General features: G+C 45.3%; 1 protein-coding gene across 1 annotated transcript in view; it reads left to right on the top strand.

Annotated features, from left to right (window-relative positions):
* The window catches only part of OTOG (otogelin), a 1,016,637-nt gene that overhangs the window by 820,593 nt on the left and 177,545 nt on the right, over positions 1–18,499 (top strand). Inside the window, exon 41 of the mRNA XM_077292284.1 lies at positions 3,960–4,143. Within this exon, the coding sequence (XP_077148399.1) occupies positions 3,960–4,143 (184 nt within the window). The remainder of the gene's footprint in view (positions 1–3,959; positions 4,144–18,499) is intronic.

The raw sequence follows: 18,499 nt of genomic DNA, 5'->3' as shown, positions 1-18,499 counted from the left end.
TACTCAAAATGTCCATAACGTGACCGGAAAGCTGTTTTCCACTCGTCCCCGGGGCGGATCCGTACTAAATTGTAGGCACCACGGAGATCTAATTTTGTGAAGATCTTGGCGTGTCGCACTCTCTCGAGTAATTCGGGAATTAGTGGAAGTGGATAAGAGTTTCTCATAGTAACCTTGTTAAGTTCACGGTAGTCAATACATGGGTGGAGAGAGCCATCCTTCTTTTTGACAAAGAAGATTGGGGCACCTGCTGGGGAGGAAGATGGTTGTATAAATCCCTTCGCTAAGTTCTCGTCAATATACTCTTTAAGAGCTTTTAATTCAGGTCCAGACAAGGGATAAATATTCCCAAATGGAATCGCGGCACCAGGGAGTAGTTCTACAGGGCAGTCGTATGGTCGGTGCGGTGGCAATTTGTCTGCATTTTTTTTTATCGCATACATCCGCAAAATCTTGATATTCAATTGGTAATTTTAACTCAACTGTAATTGCTGACCTGATTGAAGTTAATTCTCCAGATGATGTCTGTTTACTTGGAAACCGCAATTCTTTCATTTTCCAATCGATAGTAGGATTTTGCCGCTGTAACCATGGTAACCCTAGAATTATAGGGAAGTGAGGAGAGGAAATTAGCAAAAATGACAGTTTTTCAGAATGATCTGCTCCCATACGAATTTTCAGAGGTGTTGTTTGAAAATCTACCGGCCCAGATACCAACGGAGACCCATCTACGGTCTCCATAAACACCGGTGAGTGTCTCTTCTGCGAGTGTATACCATGTTTTTTAGCGAATGCAATGTCGATGCAATTGCCGCTAGCCCCAGAGTCAATCATGGCTGTACTAGTAACCCAACAGGATTGCACCCAGATCTTAATGGGAATAGTACAAAGTGAGTCTTTTCTGACATCGCCTGAGATTGACGTAGCAGAACTTATTGAAAAAACTTCCCCACTCACAGGTGACGATGCTACTGAACTACAATCAGGAAAGTCTGGATTATCATCTGACATCACTTTCGTGCAAGAAATTGACTGAGAGCATACAGAAGAGACATCAGAAAAGTCACATTCGATTACCGCAGCTGCGGACTTGCGATTTTTTCCTGGACAGACCGAGATGTAGTGACCCGATTTTCCACAGTAGAAACATAAATTTTCTCTGAAGCGATGTTCCTTGCGTGCGTCGATGGTACTCCTCCGAACCGCATCAACCTGCATAGGTTCAGGCTCTGCTGGAGAAGACGACCTGTTTTGAGTTTCCCTGGAGGAGGATGGGAGGAATATAGGGTTATTACGGTTGGCCTCCGCCCACTTCTCTTGCCGGCGTTCGGTGAGACGAATATCTATCCGGATACAATGATTTATAAAGTCAGTCAGATTAGTAGGTGATTCACCCCGAGCCAATTCATCCTTAATAGTAGCAGACAAACCCCTCCTGAGTACTGCGTATTTTGCTGAGTCACACCATGTAATGTCCAGCACCCACCTCCGAAATTCCATAGCATATTCCACGACAGGACGCTTTCCTTGACGAAGTGTTAATAAAGCAGCCTCTGCAGTGAGGTTTCGGTTGGGATCGTCGAACATCTGACACATTGCAGTAATAAAGTCATTCAGAGAATTTAGACATGCATCATTGGTTTCAATCAGAGGATTAGCCCAGGCTAAGGCTTTGTTTGTCAGCAACATTATCATGGTTAACACCTTGTGTCGTTCAGTTGCGAACTGAGCTGCACAAGCTGAAAAATATAACTGACACTGATTCAGAAACCCACGGAATTTCTCTCTTTCTCCACCAAACCTGAATGGTGGGAGTTTGGGAAAAAGAGGACCCGGAGCTGGACTTGCAACTGGGGCTGGAACCGCAGCTACAGCTGTAGTCTCCACATTTGAGAGGCGAGTGGCTAGAGACTGGATAGATGTATCAGCCACATTTGCATTATGATTAGTTTGAGACTCCAATGCCCCCAGCTTTGTCTTAATTGCCTGAAGCTCCGCATGCAGTCCTGTGACAAATGAGCACAGCTTTTTCACCCGCGCCTCCATAGATTCTGACCCAGTGATCTCCATTTCCTTTGAGGCTTGTGTATTCTGTAATAAGATTATGCTAATGTTCTATGGAGACCGATGACGTGAGTCAGAATGAGGACAAACACGGTATATCACAGTTCAAGATATATATATAGTAGGAAGATGATGAACTTCAGATAACTGATGCAAACTGCAGCTTTACAGATAAGCAAGTAAACAGTGTCAAGAATATGCAGATATTAGAAGTACAGACCGAGGGTGCAAGTACAAGTCCAGCAATGCAGTATCCAGAGGTCAGAGCCTGGACTGGCTCCTAGCAGAGGAGCAGACCGTAGCAGAGGTGGGTGCAGAGCAGGTGAAGAGTAACAGAGTCTTTCCGGTGGTACGTAGATCCAGAAGCAAGCGGGGTATCCCGAGGAGTAGAAGAACAAGCAGGTTGCAAGTCCTTGAGCTTGGCAGCAGGTGAGATACAAGATACACAAGCAAGGTATAGTGTGCAGAGTTCCTTTATATATGCAGCAGACAGGAAACAAGGAGTATCAGACAGGAAACAAGATGGCCCCCATGAAGCCAGCCACTCCATCTTGGGTAAGGGCAGAATCCAACAGAACTAAGGGCAAGGACAGACAAAAACAGGTATGCAGTCTCAGTCCTTACAGCACCTTCCCAACAGTAGATTGAGGAAATCACCTTCCCGGCAGTAGATTGAGGACAGCACCTTCTCAGCAGTTGATTGAGGACAGCACCTTCCCAGCAGTAGATTGAGGACAGCACCTTCCCGGCAGTAGACTGAGGACAGCACCTTCCCAGCAGTATATTGAGGACAGCACCTTCCCAACAGTAGATTGAGGACAGCACCTTCTCAGCAGTAGATTGAGGACAGCACCTTCCCGGCAGTAGATTGAGGACAGCACCTTCTCAGCAGTTGATTGAGGACAGCACCTTCCCAGCAGTAGATTGAGGACAGCACCTTCTCGGCAGTTGATTGAGGACAGCACCTTCCCGGCAGTAGATTGAGGACAGCACCTTCCCGGCAGTAGATTGAGGACAGCACCTTCCCGGCAGTAGATTGAGGACAGCACCTTCCCAGCAGTAGATTGAGGACAGCACCTTCTCGGCAGTTGACTGAGGACAGCACCTTCTCGGCAGTAGATTGAGGACAGCACCTTCTCGGCAGTAGATTGAGGACAGCACCTTCCCGGCAGTAGATTGAGGACAGCACCTTCCCAGCAGTAGATTGAGGACAGCACCTTCTCGGCAGTTGACTGAGGACAGCACCTTCTCGGCAGTAGATTGAGGACAGCACCTTCCCAGCAGTATATTGAGGACAGCACCTTCCCAACAGTAGATTGAGGACAGCACCTTCTCAGCAGTAGATTGAGGACAGCACCTTCCCGGCAGTAGATTGAGGACAGCACCTTCTCAGCAGTTGATTGAGGACAGCACCTTCCCAGCAGTAGATTGAGGACAGCACCTTCTCGGCAGTTGATTGAGGACAGCACCTTCCCGGCAGTAGATTGAGGACAGCACCTTCCCGGCAGTAGATTGAGGACAGCACCTTCCCAGCAGTAGATTGAGGACAGCACCTTCTCGGCAGTTGACTGAGGACAGCACCTTCCCAGCAGTAGATTGAGGACAGCACCTTCTCGGCAGTTGATTGAGGACAGCACCTTCCCAGCAGTAGATTGAGGACAGCACCTTCCCGGCAGTAGATTGAGGCAGCATCTTCCTGGCTTTAAATCGCAGGCAGCATCTCTCCGGAGCATGGCTTTAATCATTTATTTTCAGTTTCACGTCTTAGGCAGTTTATCACTGGCAGTATGTCATTGGCAATACATTTGGGATGGCTTTTCGTCGGTGGTAGCATATTATACGTAACACTTCATTAGTTCTTCTACACGATGTAACTAAAATATTCTTTCTTATAGGTTGCTGTAAACTCAAGGAACGCCTGGCCAATGGTCAGGAAATATGGGTATAAGATCGTGGATACAGGAAATATGTACCTGATCGATACTCCTTCAGATGTCCAGATTCAGTGGTTCCACAGCACTGGTCTGATGATCATTGAATCTAACTCCACCAGTAAACCCTCGTCTATGGGGCTGTGCGGTAAGTACAACATGTACATGGTCCAGAATATGGTTCACCTTAAGATCATTGATCAAGTGTACAACTATACACAGCTTGGAGTAAAAATTCACCCCTGAATATTCAGATAAATGACTTAAGGGTGAATATTTCTTTGTGTTTGGTGAACAGAACAGAAGAAGAAACCTCCTCAGAGATCTCACCATAGTAAGAACATTGGAGTTAGATGAGCAGTGCTCTCTTTAGAACAGCCGCTTCTCATGGCATTTATTCTGTCTGAAATGATCTTCCAGACCAATTTTGAAGGTGCTGCTCTATTGCTCAAGTCCAGATTTTCACGGTTTGCTTCCTATTATTGTAACTATTTGTTAATAGAGAAAATGTCCCTTCAGTCAAAGGTCTTTTCCTGGATAATAAATCTCTTCCTGAGTCCCATTGTGGTGATCTGGGTCTGGACTGCAAAAAAAATTCTTTATCACCATAACGCCGAACAAAAAGTGGAATAACATGCAATAAAAAGTCGGATATAAACATGGTACCGTTAAAAACGTCATCTTGTCCCGCAAAAAACAAGCCGCCATACAGCGGAAAAATAAAAAAGTTATAGCTCTCAGAATAAAGCGATGCAAAAATAATTATCTTTTATATAAAAGTTTTTATTGTATAAAAGCGCCAAAACAAAACAAAAATCTAAATAAGGTATCGCTGTAATCGTACTGACCCGAAGAATAAAACTGCTTTATCAATTTTACCACACACGGAGCGGTATAAATGACCCCCCAACCAAAAGAAATTCATGAATTGCTGTTTTTTTTTGTATAAATCAAGTTTATTGAAGCAAATAAACAATACAGAAAGGGAACAACGCTGAAACATAGTTGTTAAAATCAATAGAATACATCCCATAATTCTGGCAAGAAGAGAAAAGTCCCAGCGAGTTCCGAGTGCTATTGGCCAATGCCAATGATATCACTTTCGATTTAGCAATAATAACTTTCATTGTTGAAACATGTAAACAACAGCGAAGAAAATCATGCATTACTAACTATATTTAGTCGTTTATTTTAGTAGAGAATGTCACTAAGTAGAGAATGTAGATAGAAAGAGAGGAAGTTAAAGAAAGGGAAAAAGGAAGAAAAAAGAAGGAAATGCGGGTAGAGATAGGAGGGTACAATAAGTACGGGGAATGCGGCACCCCCCCCCCCGGGCGGACTCTAATCCCCGTGTAGCGGTGGAAAAGTCAGTATATCGCTGATATTGGTTTTAAGCCACGACAGCAGGCCAGGGTAAAGGAGCAGCATCCATTTTGTGAACGCATCCAGAGCGGTTTCAGATGTGGGTTAGGATCTAGACAGCCACACGTCCAGCTCTGGGGTCTCCCTGAATACAATCCATGGAGCCCAAATATTATAAAATTTCTCAGAATCCCCAGTGGATTGGCTTATCAATTGTTCCATTCTGTATATATTGTTTAGTTCCGCAAAAAAATCGGAGCATGAGGGGTAGCGATCCTGCTTCCAATATCGGGGAATCAAGTTCCTGACAGCCGTGAGAAAATGTCTGAGAAGACTCCTCTTAAACCCAGAGATCGATAGGTCACACAGAGACAAAAGGGCTAGTTCCACCGTGGGCTGTATTTTGCGGATGGATAATTTATTATGAAGATCAAAGACTGACATCCAAAGTTTCTTTATGGGCGGGCATTCCCAGCAGATATGAACATATGTCCCCTTTTCTGATGCACATCTCCAACAAATATCTGGGATCACCGGGAACATAGCATGAACCTGGCAAGGGCATCTATACCACCTCGACAGAACCTTGCAGCTCCTCTCCTGTGATACAGCAGACAACGAGGTCCTAAAAGTGAACAATAAAATCTTGTCCCTCTCCTCTTGAGACAAAGAAATCCCCAAGTCACTCTCCCATCTCGAAAAAAACGTTGGAAAATCATGTGTTGGAGTTTGACTCTCTTGAAAAAGGTTATATAACAAGGAGACCTTGCGGACCGGGGGCTCCTTAGCAAGACAAATTCTTTCAAAAGGGGTCAACACCCCCATGGACTTGTTAAGTTTAAATGTTGTGCTTATGAAGCTTTTTAACTGCTCATAGAAGAACCAAGAGCCCTCAGGAGGTTCCCCCCCCCTGGTATATTTCGTGTAGGGACTTAACACCCGTCTGGTTTATGAAGTCAAATATAATGGGTTTTGAGGCCCTGTCCTTGCTCAGGAAGGTTTCCCTACGGAGTCCTGCAGGGAAGTGAGGATTATCGTAAATTGGGGTTAGTGGTCCCGGGGCTGTAGAGGTTATTATGTTCCTGCCACTCTGCCGGATAAGTAGAAGCATGTTCCTAGTCATGAAGGGAAGGCCAGACCTCCCCTCCCCCCTCCTCCCGTGTTCCATAGTATCGTCTGAGGATCCCCGCCACAAGATTACCCTCCAGGCCAACCCACTTCTTATTGTTTCTGCTGTGGTATAAGTCTAAAATGCAGGTACCGATTGAGGCACGACTGTAGACTAAGAAATCCGGTAGACCAATTCCCCCCACTTTCTTGGATCTGCTTACTACAAAATATGATATTCGTGATCTGGTGTGGGACCAGACCAGTCGGGTGACCGCTTTCTTAAGTCGCGAGAAGAAGGAAGCAGGAAGGTATAACGGGATTGTCTGGAAATAATATAAAAGATGTGGCAATAGGTCCATTTTGATTACGATGACTCTACCAAACCAGGACTATTTAAGTTTATGCCACTTCTCCAGGTCCAGCTCCGCTTTTTGTAACGCCGTTTTAAAGTTTGCGTCGTACAATCCGGAGGTTTTGGCTGTTATCTTGACCCCTAGATACGGAAGTGAATCGAAGCGCCACCCAAACGGGAAGGAGGCACGCAACCGGCCCACCTCAGATAGTGGTAATGATATATTTAAGACCATAGATTTGTGGGAGTTAATTTTGAAATTGCTTAGATGTCCAAATTTCGCTAATTCTGATATGATATTGGGGATACTAGTTAGAGGGGAAGTAATATATAAAAGGATATCGTCGGCAAAAAGCGCCAATTTGTGCTCCTCTGATCTTAATTTAACTCCTCTGATAGAGGGGTTATTTCGTATGGCGGTGTCTAGATATTCCATCGACAGGATGTACAAGAGAGGGGAAAGCGGGCACCCCTGCCTCGTGCCATTCCTGATTGCAAATGCGTCCGAAAGGGCGCCATTTACTTTTACCTGGGCGCTAGGGGAGGCATACAAGGCCTTAATTCTATGCATCATATTTTCTCCCAAACTAATCCCCCCCAGAGCCTGAAATAAAAACTCCCAGTGCACCCTGTCGAAGGCCTTTTCGGCATCAATCGACAGAATGCACATAGGATCACCCCGCCCCGCACCATCTATTATAGAGATGGTCCGTATGGTGTTATCCCGCGCCTCCCTGCCTGGAACAAAACCCACCTGATCTTGATTTATCACGTTTGGAAGGAGAGGGCTCAGTCTATTTGCAATCATTTTTGCATAGATTTTTACGTCTAAATTTATTAGAGATATTGGACGATAGTTGTTACACAACGAGGGATCCTTATCTGGTTTTGGTAGGACCGTGATATGGGCGGCTAAAGCCTGAGGGGGAAAGGAACCACCGGAGGAAACCGAATTGCACATTTCGAGAAAAATCGGGCTCAGTGATGTGGAGAATGATTTATAAAAACCAGCTGAATACCCATCTGGACCAGGACTTTTTCCTTGCTTCAAATCTTTGATAGTTTCCGATACCTCCTCCAATGTAAACTCCCTCTCTGTCCATGACCTTATCTTCCGATAGGAGGGGTATATTATTTTGATGTAGATATGTATTAATTTTGTTATGGAGTGAGGATGTGGACATATCTTTATAGTGGCTATCTATGTTGTATAAGTCTTTATAATAATCACTGAAGCTTGAAATGATGTCCCTGGTATTGTGCACCTTTTCCCCCTCCTGTTTTTAATAAAGGGAATAAATGTATTTGTGCCGCGTGGGTTAATGTATCTAGCCAGAATCTTGCCGCTTTTGTTTCCAAATTGATAAAAGCGATTTCGGAGCCTTTCCCTGATATAACGTGATTTTTGATCCAATAAGGCGAGCAACTTTTGCCTGGCTGTAGACAAGTGTGCGAACGTAACATCATTAAGATCTCTTTTATGTTGCGTTTCTAATTTATGAATTTGGTCTGATAGTTTGATTATTTCCGCAACCCTCTCCCTCTTCAGGCGCGCACCATGCGAGATGAGAACTCCCCGTATCACACTTTTTAGAGCCTCCCATTTCATAGGAGGAGATGTGCTGTCCCCCCCCATGGTCTGTTACAAAGTTGGAGATCGTTGTTACCACATCTGCTTTGCATAGTGTGTCTTGGAGTAAGTTCTCATTTAGACGCCACGAAAATCCCGGTTTTATGTTAGAATGAAGCAGAATTGAGAGATATATCGGGGCATGGTCTGACCACAGAATCGAACCCACCTCTGCCTCCACTGGAAGGTCCAGTAAGTTATGAGAGATAAAAAAATAATCAATTCTGCTATAAGTATTGTGTACTTGTGAAAAAAAGCTGTAATCCCTTGTGCCAGGATGAAGTACCCTCCATATGTCTACTAGTCTCATGTCACGCATTTGTTTCCGGATCCGAGCAATAGAAGAAAGCAAGTATGAAGTCTTACCCGAGGAGACGTCTACCACTGGGTTCATGGGAATGTTGAAGTCGCCCCCCAGTATCACAGGAGAGGAGCCAGCAAACTCCTCGAGGCGCCTCCCGCACTCCGCACCGAAGCTCTGCTGACCTTGATTTGGAAAATAAACATTAGCCAAGACCAATTGATGTGCATCGCAGGAGATTTTTAGAAACACATATCTTCCATCTGGGTCTATTAAGGAACTCAGCACTTCAGGCAGGGCCGTATTTGCCACTAGGCACTCGAGGGCACGTGCCTAGGGCGGCGACATTGCGGGGGGCGGCACCTGAGCAAGGTTTTTTTTTGTTGTTTTTTTTAGTCCGGGGTCACAAACGCGACCGACCATCAGCCATGCATATGGGGGGGGGGGAGAATTATGAGCCATGCATACAGGGGAATATGAGCCATCAGCCATGCATACGGGGGGGGGGGAATTATGAGCCATCAGCCATGCATACAGGGGGGGGAATTATGAGCCATGCATACAGGGGTATATGAGCCATCAGCCATGCATACGGGGGGGGAATTATGAGCCATCAGCCATGCATACAGGGGGGGGATTATGAGCCATGCATACAGGGGAATATGAACCATCAGCCATACATACAGGGGGGGAAATTATGAGTCATGCATACGGGGGGGTGGAGAGATGAGCCATGCATACAGGGGGGGTGGAGAGATGAGCCATGCATACAGGGGGGAGGTGGAATATGAGCCATGCATACAGGGGGGGTGAATATGAGCCATGCATACAGGGGGGGAGTATGAGCCATGCATACAGGGGGGGAATATGAGCCATGCATACGGGGGGGGAATATGAGCCATGCATACGGGGGGGGAATATGAGCTATGCATACAGGGGGGGGAATATAAGCCCATGCATACAGGGGGGGAATATGAGCCATGCATACAGGAGGGGGGTAATTATACAGTATGGAGAACTGTGTGTGGCCATTATACAGTATGGAGCATCATGTGTGGCCGTTATACAGTATTGAGCATCATGTGTGGCCATTATACAGTATTGAGCATCATGTGTGGCCGTTATACAGTATAGAGCATCATGTGTGGTCATTATACAGTGTGAAGCATCATGTGTGGCCGTTATACAGTATGGAGCATCATGTGTGGCCAATGGCCATTATACAGTATGGAGCATCACGTGTGGCCATTATACAGTATGGAGCATCATGTGCGGCCAATATACAGTATGGAGCATCATGTGTGGCCATTATACAGTATGGAGCATCATGTGTGGCCATTATACAGTATGGAGCATCATGTGTGGCCATTATACAGTATGGAGCATCACGTGTGGCCATTATACAGTATGGAGCATCATGTGCGGCCAATATACAGTATGGAGCATCATGTGTGGCCATTATACAGTATGGAGCATCATGTGTGGCCATTATACAGTATGGAGCATCATGTGTGGCCATTATACAGTATGGAGCATCATGTGTGGTCATTATACAGTATGGAGCATCATGTGTGGCCATTATACAGTATGGAGCATCATGTGTGGTCATTATACAGTATGGAGCATCATGTGTGGCCATTATACAGTATGGAGCACTGTGTGGCCATATTTTTTTTTGTTTATAATTATTGTATATAAAACAGTGTGATCAGCAGTGCTAAATTGCTGTGGTTGGGAAGTGGATATGGGTGTGACTAGTTGTGAAATGGGTGTGGTCAGAGGCGTGGCCTAAAATTTGCCGTGGCGCGCTACGCGCGCCGCACACTTTATACCTCCTTCCCTTCTTCAAAAGTTGGGAGGTATGGTACCGCATTTGCCAGATCATGGCAAGTGCCGCAAATCCCATACGGAATGAATGAGGCCGAACGCAGTGTTGCTGTAAGTGATCCGTTACGTGGCAGATGCAGAAAAACTGCTGGATCTGCTGCAAAAGGCGACTTTCACATCAGCGATTCTTGCCAAAGTCACTGCCGATAGTGTCATACTCACCAAAGGGGGAGGCAGCACTAAAAGTGCCTAGGGCAGCAGAAACCCTAAATACGGCCCTGACTTCAGGCATAACATTTTTATGAACAGCTATCGATACCCCCTTAGATTTGGCATGCGGATTGGAACTGTGGTACCACTTGGGATAATATTTTGAAGTACATAGAGGGACAACCCCTGTTTTAAAATGGGTCTCCTGGAGCATTAAAACCGAAACCTGCTGTCTGTGGCTTGTATATAGGACCTGCCTCCGTTTTTCAGGAATATTTAGTCCCTTTACATTAAAGGAGCAAAACTTTATTTTACCCATAGTCCGAGTATTTTTACAATGCAACAAATTTTTGACTATCCACCCGAGAGATGTACCCGCATAGGTAAGAGGCATTTAGGAAGGAGAAGAAAGGGGAAGAGCGCAGAGTAGAAGAAGAGAAAAACAAAGAAAAAACGAAACACATCTATAGTTACCCTGGAACTAAGGCTCTGTAATTCTTGCAACGCTAAGACGTGTTCTGGTAGCATACTACCCGAGAACCCAGCCAAAGGGAAGGAAGCCCAAAGAGGAGCCATGAACCCAGCCCAAGACAACATGAAAAATAACAATTGGGCTCATGTCAATACCACTAGTTATATATGTTGTATATGGAAACAAGGTAATTAATTAGCTGTGCAGGAACCAAAGTATGAGGTCGGGGCTGTTTTGTATGTTATGGAAAATATTGGTATAAACCTGTTTATGCAGGCGAAGCTCCCATAAAAATAAAAAGAGGAGGAAGAGGGAGTGGAAAGGAGAGGGAAGAGGAGAAAGAAAAAAAAAAGGGGGGGGGGGAGGGAAGAGAAAGAGACCTGGGGGAAGGGGGTGGGAAGGGTTTAGAGGGAGAACTCCTGATACCAGCCTATGACTTCCCATGAACCGCAACATAAGAATGAAGTGCTAACAAATATAACTAAGCAATGATTGCCAGACAACCAAGTCTAGCATAACAGAGAAAAAAGAGAACCAGACTATAAAAGCCGTCGTATGAAGCCCACTCTATCAGTAGGCAGAGCCCACCCCTCAGGACATACAAGCAAAAATAGGAGGTTCTCAAGGCGGATCAGATGAGGCACGCTTGTTGTCTCGTTTTTTGGTTTGCTGGACCTTGAGCCATTTTGGTGGAGCTTCTGGAAGCATCGGGCTCACGGGCCACTCAGGAAGATTTATCATAGGAAGTTCGAAGGTGCCCAGGAAAGTAGGTAAATCACATAGTCTCCGAAAAGAAGCCGTCTTGCCTCCCTTAAAAGCCGTTAATTGGAAAGGAAACCCCCATCTGTATGGGATGTCTTCCTTTTTCAGTTCGGCCAGTAATGGTTTCAGGGCTCTGCGCAGTAGGAAAGTGCGTCTGTGTAGGTCTGAGAGAATTAGGATTTGATGATCCTCAAATCGGACAACTTCTTTTTTCCTGGCAGCCAACATTATGGCTTCTTTAATTCTATAATAGTGGATTCTGCATATAACATCGCGTGGTCGTGTGTCAGAAGTGGGTTTGGGACCCAGGGCGCGGTGAATCCTATCAAACTCGATAGAATTGCCCTCCTTATCGTCCAGCAAGTCTAAGAAGATATTTTGTACTGTGCGATCTAGATCAGAGAAGCCAATAGATTCTGGTAGGCCTCGTATACGGATGTTATTTCGCCTGTTGCGATTTTCGAGATCCTCCATGCCAGATGATATATCTTCTAGCTTGAGAGTATGATCTATTAGGATGTCTCTATGGGCTTGCAATTCTCGGAAAATGTTCTCTTGAGTTTTTTCCACATCTATTGGTGTAGTAAATTCTTTCTGCTAGTTGTGGATTTCTTGCTTATATGAATTTTCAAGTCTGCAAGCAAATCCCTCAAGATCTTTTTTGGTAGGTAGAGCTTTGATGTACTTGCTTAATTCTGCGATGTTCATTTCCTCCGAATCTGTGTTGTCTTCTTCGAAGCCATCAGTTGACGAACTGCGTGCACCCAATGACTCCCCTGGCGGGGAATTGTCGCGATTAGCAGTAGATGTCATTGCAGACCTTGTGTTTCTAGTCTGGGGAGTCGAATTTAAGTAGCGTTTCATATCTTCAAAGGTAGTTTCCCCAGCCGATTTTGTTTTCTGTTCAGGGATCTTTCTGGTTCTTCCCATAGATGTCTGTAGTAAGCACTATGTGTCTAGAATGTTGATGGGATATGGGGGGTGGGGCAGTCACTCCATAGAGCCTAGCCCCCCATCAGCAAGCCCACCCCAGGCCGAGTTCCCAATATTCAGTGGGGCCGTAGGCAAGGCCCTGTAATCTGGCGTTATTCCAGGTTGCGCCACAAGATGTCAGCAGAGACCCTTAGTGACTGTTCGTGCGTCTTTATGTTAAATCATGCAGGCTGGTATCCACTGGAAAATCCAGGAAATGTATTAAGAAATGGCACGCGTATTACTAAAAAGGTCAGTAAGGTCTTCTATTTGTGTCACAGGGGTATAGCCCAAATGTCAACGCAGCCAGATCCAAGGCACAATGCCAGGCTATCCCCTCAATGCAACCCACAACTATATTGTTATTTTGTGAGATTTACTCTGGGATTATGGGTATGGGGCAGCAGGGAATGAGGCACAGAGGCAAGCCGTGAAGGGGGAGCGATCCTGTCTCGTGCACAGCCTGCGGGGCTCCTTCCCTCCCGTGGCCTATGGAGAGACCAAGATGGCGCCGGGCTTGGCGGGAAATCCCCTGGACCTTCGCCCCACTCCCAGGGGCGCGCTATTCTGTTGATACGGCCGGGAGAGACACAGGACGCCACTGGGGACGAGAATTCCGCCCAGCGGTCCAGCCGTCAGGTGCGACCCTCCTTTCCTCCGCTAAGCGCCGCAGGCAGGGAGCGGCAGCCGGGGTCCAGCAACCACAACCGCACAAGACGCCAGGCCACAGGAGACACCGATGTAAGTAAGCAGCGGCCGTGTAGGCGGTGGGCTGAGGCAGGGGAGGGAGGGCTAGTAAGGGGCTGCTCGTACCTTCCCGGAGCAGTGGAGACTTTGGCGCTCTCAGTCTGTTGGTTGCCCAAGATGGCGGCGCCTCCCTCGCTTCACCCCCTCTCTTCCGGGGTCTATCAGTCCCGCGCTGGAGCGAGGTATTTTTTTTTTCGCCCAAGGATGTCCACTAAGTCGGGCAAAACGTCTCCAGCCGTTCCCGGAACTCTGGCTTTCACCGTGGAGCCGGTAGTTTAATGAGAAAACCCGGGCCAGGCAGGAGCTCCCACGGTCGAATTGTTGGTTTTTGTTCATTCAGCCTCCCAAATATCGGGATAAAAAGCGACCAAAAATGTCATGTGCCCGAAAATGGTACCAATGAAAATGACAACTCGTCCCGCAACAAAAAAGACCTCACATGACTCTGTGGACCAAAATATGGAAAAATTATAGTTCTCAAAATATGGTGATGCAAAAACTATTTTTTGCAATAAAAAGCATCTTTTAGTGCGTGATAGCAGCCAAACATAAAATCCTGCTATAACACCTCTTTCACATGTCCTGATATTTCCGGTACCTGAGATGTCAGTGTCCGTGTGTGTAATACTTGTGGCACACGTGTGGCATGAGTGTGCCACATCAGTATATACAAATAATAGGATTCAAATATAACTTTTACTGGATTCACATAAAATACTATATTTAAAAAGTGCAAAAGAGATCAAATGAACAAACAAACCCAGCGTGGGTGGCGCTCTTTTGACAAAGGCTATAATATTGCCTCAAAAGATCACAGCATTCCATCCACCAAAGTACTCATACTGTAGCCAGGTATATGTATGTTCACCACTTGAATCACAGCCTGGCATATGTAATGTACTTAAATGCGCCAAAATACGCTACCAGGTTCATTTACACCTCTCTAGGGGTATTAGTCCTAAATCCTTCATAGGGCCCCTTAATGGGAAACAGAACACTGGGATTAATACAATAAATACTCTCCTGCCATATCACATAGCGTTAAATACTGCATAGCGTCATCATATACCCATAAACAGGGCTTGGACATATACAAGGAACGGTCTCACCCGGAGCTGTATCAGTCACTTTCTTTCAGCTCTCCTAATAGCGGTGGATCTCCTCCCCTCCTCTTCCCGACGCGTTTCGATACTTCTCATCAGGGGATAGCGTTGGGGTTAACTCATACCTAGCGTCCAGTCGACGCTGCCATATCTGTGCGCGGTAGGTTTGTTCTTTTTGAAATCGCGCCTGGTGTGCCCACATCCGGTCCGGGTGACGCGCTCCGTCATCCACGTGACCGGAAGTGAGCTAATGGTAACACACCAGCTGACCGAAGCCTCGGCCTGCCGTATGCTAGAACTCCACTGGAGCGCCGTGATTTACACTGCGCCTGCGCTACACAGTGGACTAGTAAGAAGGGATTCAGAGACACATTATCAGTTATCCAGAATTCTGACTATATTTTAGTGCGTCTCTCCCCACACTGGGCGCATGGCTTTATTGCTACTAAATCAAAAGCAAATATATCCATATATCCCCACTTTTTACCACTATTATTCTGTGCAGGTTCACAATCTTTTGGTAAGACATCTCAATAAACTCAAAAACGAAGACTAAAACTGACAGTGTTGGAAAATACAGAAAAATATACCCTCATAGAACGTTAGATTTTTAGCCAGATTATATTGACACTCAGGTTTCATACATAAATGTTGTATATATTACGGACAACGATGAGGACAACCCCAGGAGATCGACGGCTAGAAATTAAAGAAAAGGATAAGAAAAAGGAGGACCATAGAGGAAAGCCTATTAACGATCTAGGGTGCGCTATTCTTGCTGTCCCCTGCCTAACGCGGAGGTTGGAACCCTAAGACCTACGCAGCGGCGCCCCCACTCGTCGGCGGCTACCCCTAACTAGCCACCCTGGCTCACCCTACATCAGAGGAAGGAAGCAAAGGAGAGCTGGTCATTAAGACCGGATAGATGGACTGTATTCAACCAGAAAATCCATTTACATTCTCTCTGTAAGATGATTTGATCCCAATTGCCTCCTCTCGTAGGGGGTTTTACCCTGTCAATGCCAATAAATTTGATCTTTTTTTCATTACCCTCATGCTGCCTATTGACGTGGTTAGATATAGCTGTATCCCTCTTATTCTTTATGTCACATATACAGTTAGGTCCATATATATTTGGACAGAGACAACATTTTTCTCATTTTGGTTATAGACATTACCACAATTTAATTTTAAACAAAACAATTCAGATGCAGTTGAAGTTCAGACTTTTAGCTTTCATTTGAGGGTATCCATATTAAAATTGGATGAAGGGTTTAGGAGTTTCAGCTCCTTAACATGTGCCACCCTGTTTTTAAAGGGACCAAAAGTAATTGGACAATTGACTCCAAGGCTATTTCATGGACAGGTGTGGGCAATCCCTTCGTTATGTCATTCTCAATTAAGCAGATAAAAGGCCTGGAGTTGATTTGAGGTGTGGTGCTGCATTTGGAAGGTTTTCCTATGAAGTAAACATGCGGTCAAAAGTGCTCTCCATGAAGGTGAAACAAGCCATCCTTAAGCTGTGAAAACAGAGAAAAAACCCATCCGAGAAATTGCTACAATATTAGGAGTGGCAAAATCTACAGTTTGGTACATCCTGAGAAAGAAAGAAAGCACTGGTGAACTCATTAATGCAAAAAGACCTGGGCGCCCACGGAAGACAACAGTGGTGGATGATCGCAGAATAATCTCCATGGTGAAGAGAAACCTCTTCACAACAGCCAACCAAGTGACCGACACTCTCCAGGAGGTCGGCGTATCAATATCCAAATCTACCATAAAGAGAAGACTGCATGAAAGTAACTACAGAGGGTTCACTGCACGGTGCAAGCCACTCATAAGCATCAAGAATAAAAAGGCTAAAAACATCTAAAAAAGCCAGCACAGGTCTGGAAGAACATTCTGTGGACAGATGAAACCATGATCAACCTCCACCAGAATGATGGAAAGAGAAAAGTATGGCGAAGGCGTGGTACAGCTCATGATCCAAAGCATACCACATCATCTGTAAAACATGGCGGAGGCAGTGTGATGGCTTGGGCATGCATGGCTGCCAGTGGCACTGGGTCACTAGTGTTTATGGATGATGTGACACAGGAATGAATTCTGAGGTCTTCAGAGCCGCCATACTGTGTGCTCAGATCCAGCCAAATGCCGCCAAACTGGTTGGTCGTCGTTTCATACTACAGATGGACAATGACCCAAAACATGACATGAAGCCAAAGCAACCCAGGAGTCTATTAAAGCAAAGAAGTGGAATATTCCTGAATGGCCAAGTCAGTCACCTGATCTCAACCCAATTGAGCAGCATTTCACTTGTTAAAGACGAAACTGCAGACAGAAAGGCCGACAAACAAACAGCAACTGAAAACCACCACAGTGAAGGCCTGGTAGAGCATCAAAAAGGAGGAAACACAGCGTCTGGTGATGTCAACGAGTTCAAGACTTCAGTCAGTCCTTGCAAACAAAGGGTTTTCAACCAAGTACTAGAAATGAACATTTTATTTAAAATTATTGAATCTGTCCAATTACTTTTGGTCCCTTTAAAAACAGGGTGGCACATGTTAAGGAGCTGAAACTCCTAAACCCTTCATCCAATTTTAATGTGGATACCCTCAAATGAAAGCTGAAAGTCTGAACTTCAACTGCATCTGAATTGTTTTGTTTAAAATTCATTGTGGTAATGTCTATAACCAAAATGAGAAAAATGTTGTCTCTGTCCAAATATATATGGACCTAACTGTATGTTCTCCTATACTTCTACAGAAATTTCTCTTCGTCTTCCCCACATATTCAATGCCGCACTCACATGTAGCTTTGTATACTATGCCCTTTGTTTGGCAGTTGATAAAATGCCTTATCTGATATGTCCTGCCTGTATTGTTACTGACAAATGTCTTACTTGTCTGCAAAAAGGCACATGCTTTACATTTGCCGCAGTTATAGCAGCCTACTGGTTGCGTACCAAGCCACAAGTGACTCTTCGGACCTTGGTAATGGCTATGGACAAGTCTGTCTTTTATAGATTTTCCTTTTCGAAATGTAATTTGGGGTGTAGGGCTGACAGTATCTTTTATGTCTGGGTCCATACACAAAATTTGCCAGTGCTTCTGTAGAATTTTTCTAACCTCTTTTGCTCCATTTGAAAAGCGTGTTATGAAGCGTGTAGTACCCTCCTCCAATTTGGGGTGTTGTTGTACCAGGAGGTCTGTGTGTTCCTTACCAAGTGACGATTTATAGGCTTCATTCAATATATGGTCAGGATACCCTCTTTCACGAAACCTCTCCCTAAGGTCATCCGCTTGCTCCTTAAAGTTGTTAAGGTCTGAGCAATTGCAGCGCAGTCTTAGATATTGACCTTTTGGTATACCTCGTTTCAGAGGTCTGGGATGATTGCTCTCCCATCTTAGGAGAGAGTTTGTTGCAGTGGGTTTACGGTAGTTTTTTGTCACAATCTCTCCATTCGTACCTCTTTGGACCAGTACATCGTGAAAGGACAAGCTGTTCTTATCCATCTCACATGTAAAATGTAGGCCCAGACAGTTGATATTCAAATTATTAACGAATCCCCGAAATTCGGATTCGTCACCCCTCCATATTACAAAGATGTCGTCTAAGTATCTTAGCCATAGCGCCACCTTGTCCTCCAAGTTACT

The sequence above is a fragment of the Ranitomeya variabilis genome, chromosome 2 (assembly GCF_051348905.1).
Source record: "Ranitomeya variabilis isolate aRanVar5 chromosome 2, aRanVar5.hap1, whole genome shotgun sequence".
Lineage (NCBI taxonomy): Eukaryota > Metazoa > Chordata > Amphibia > Anura > Dendrobatidae > Ranitomeya > Ranitomeya variabilis.
This window is presented reverse-complemented; position numbering and strand designations above follow the sequence as displayed.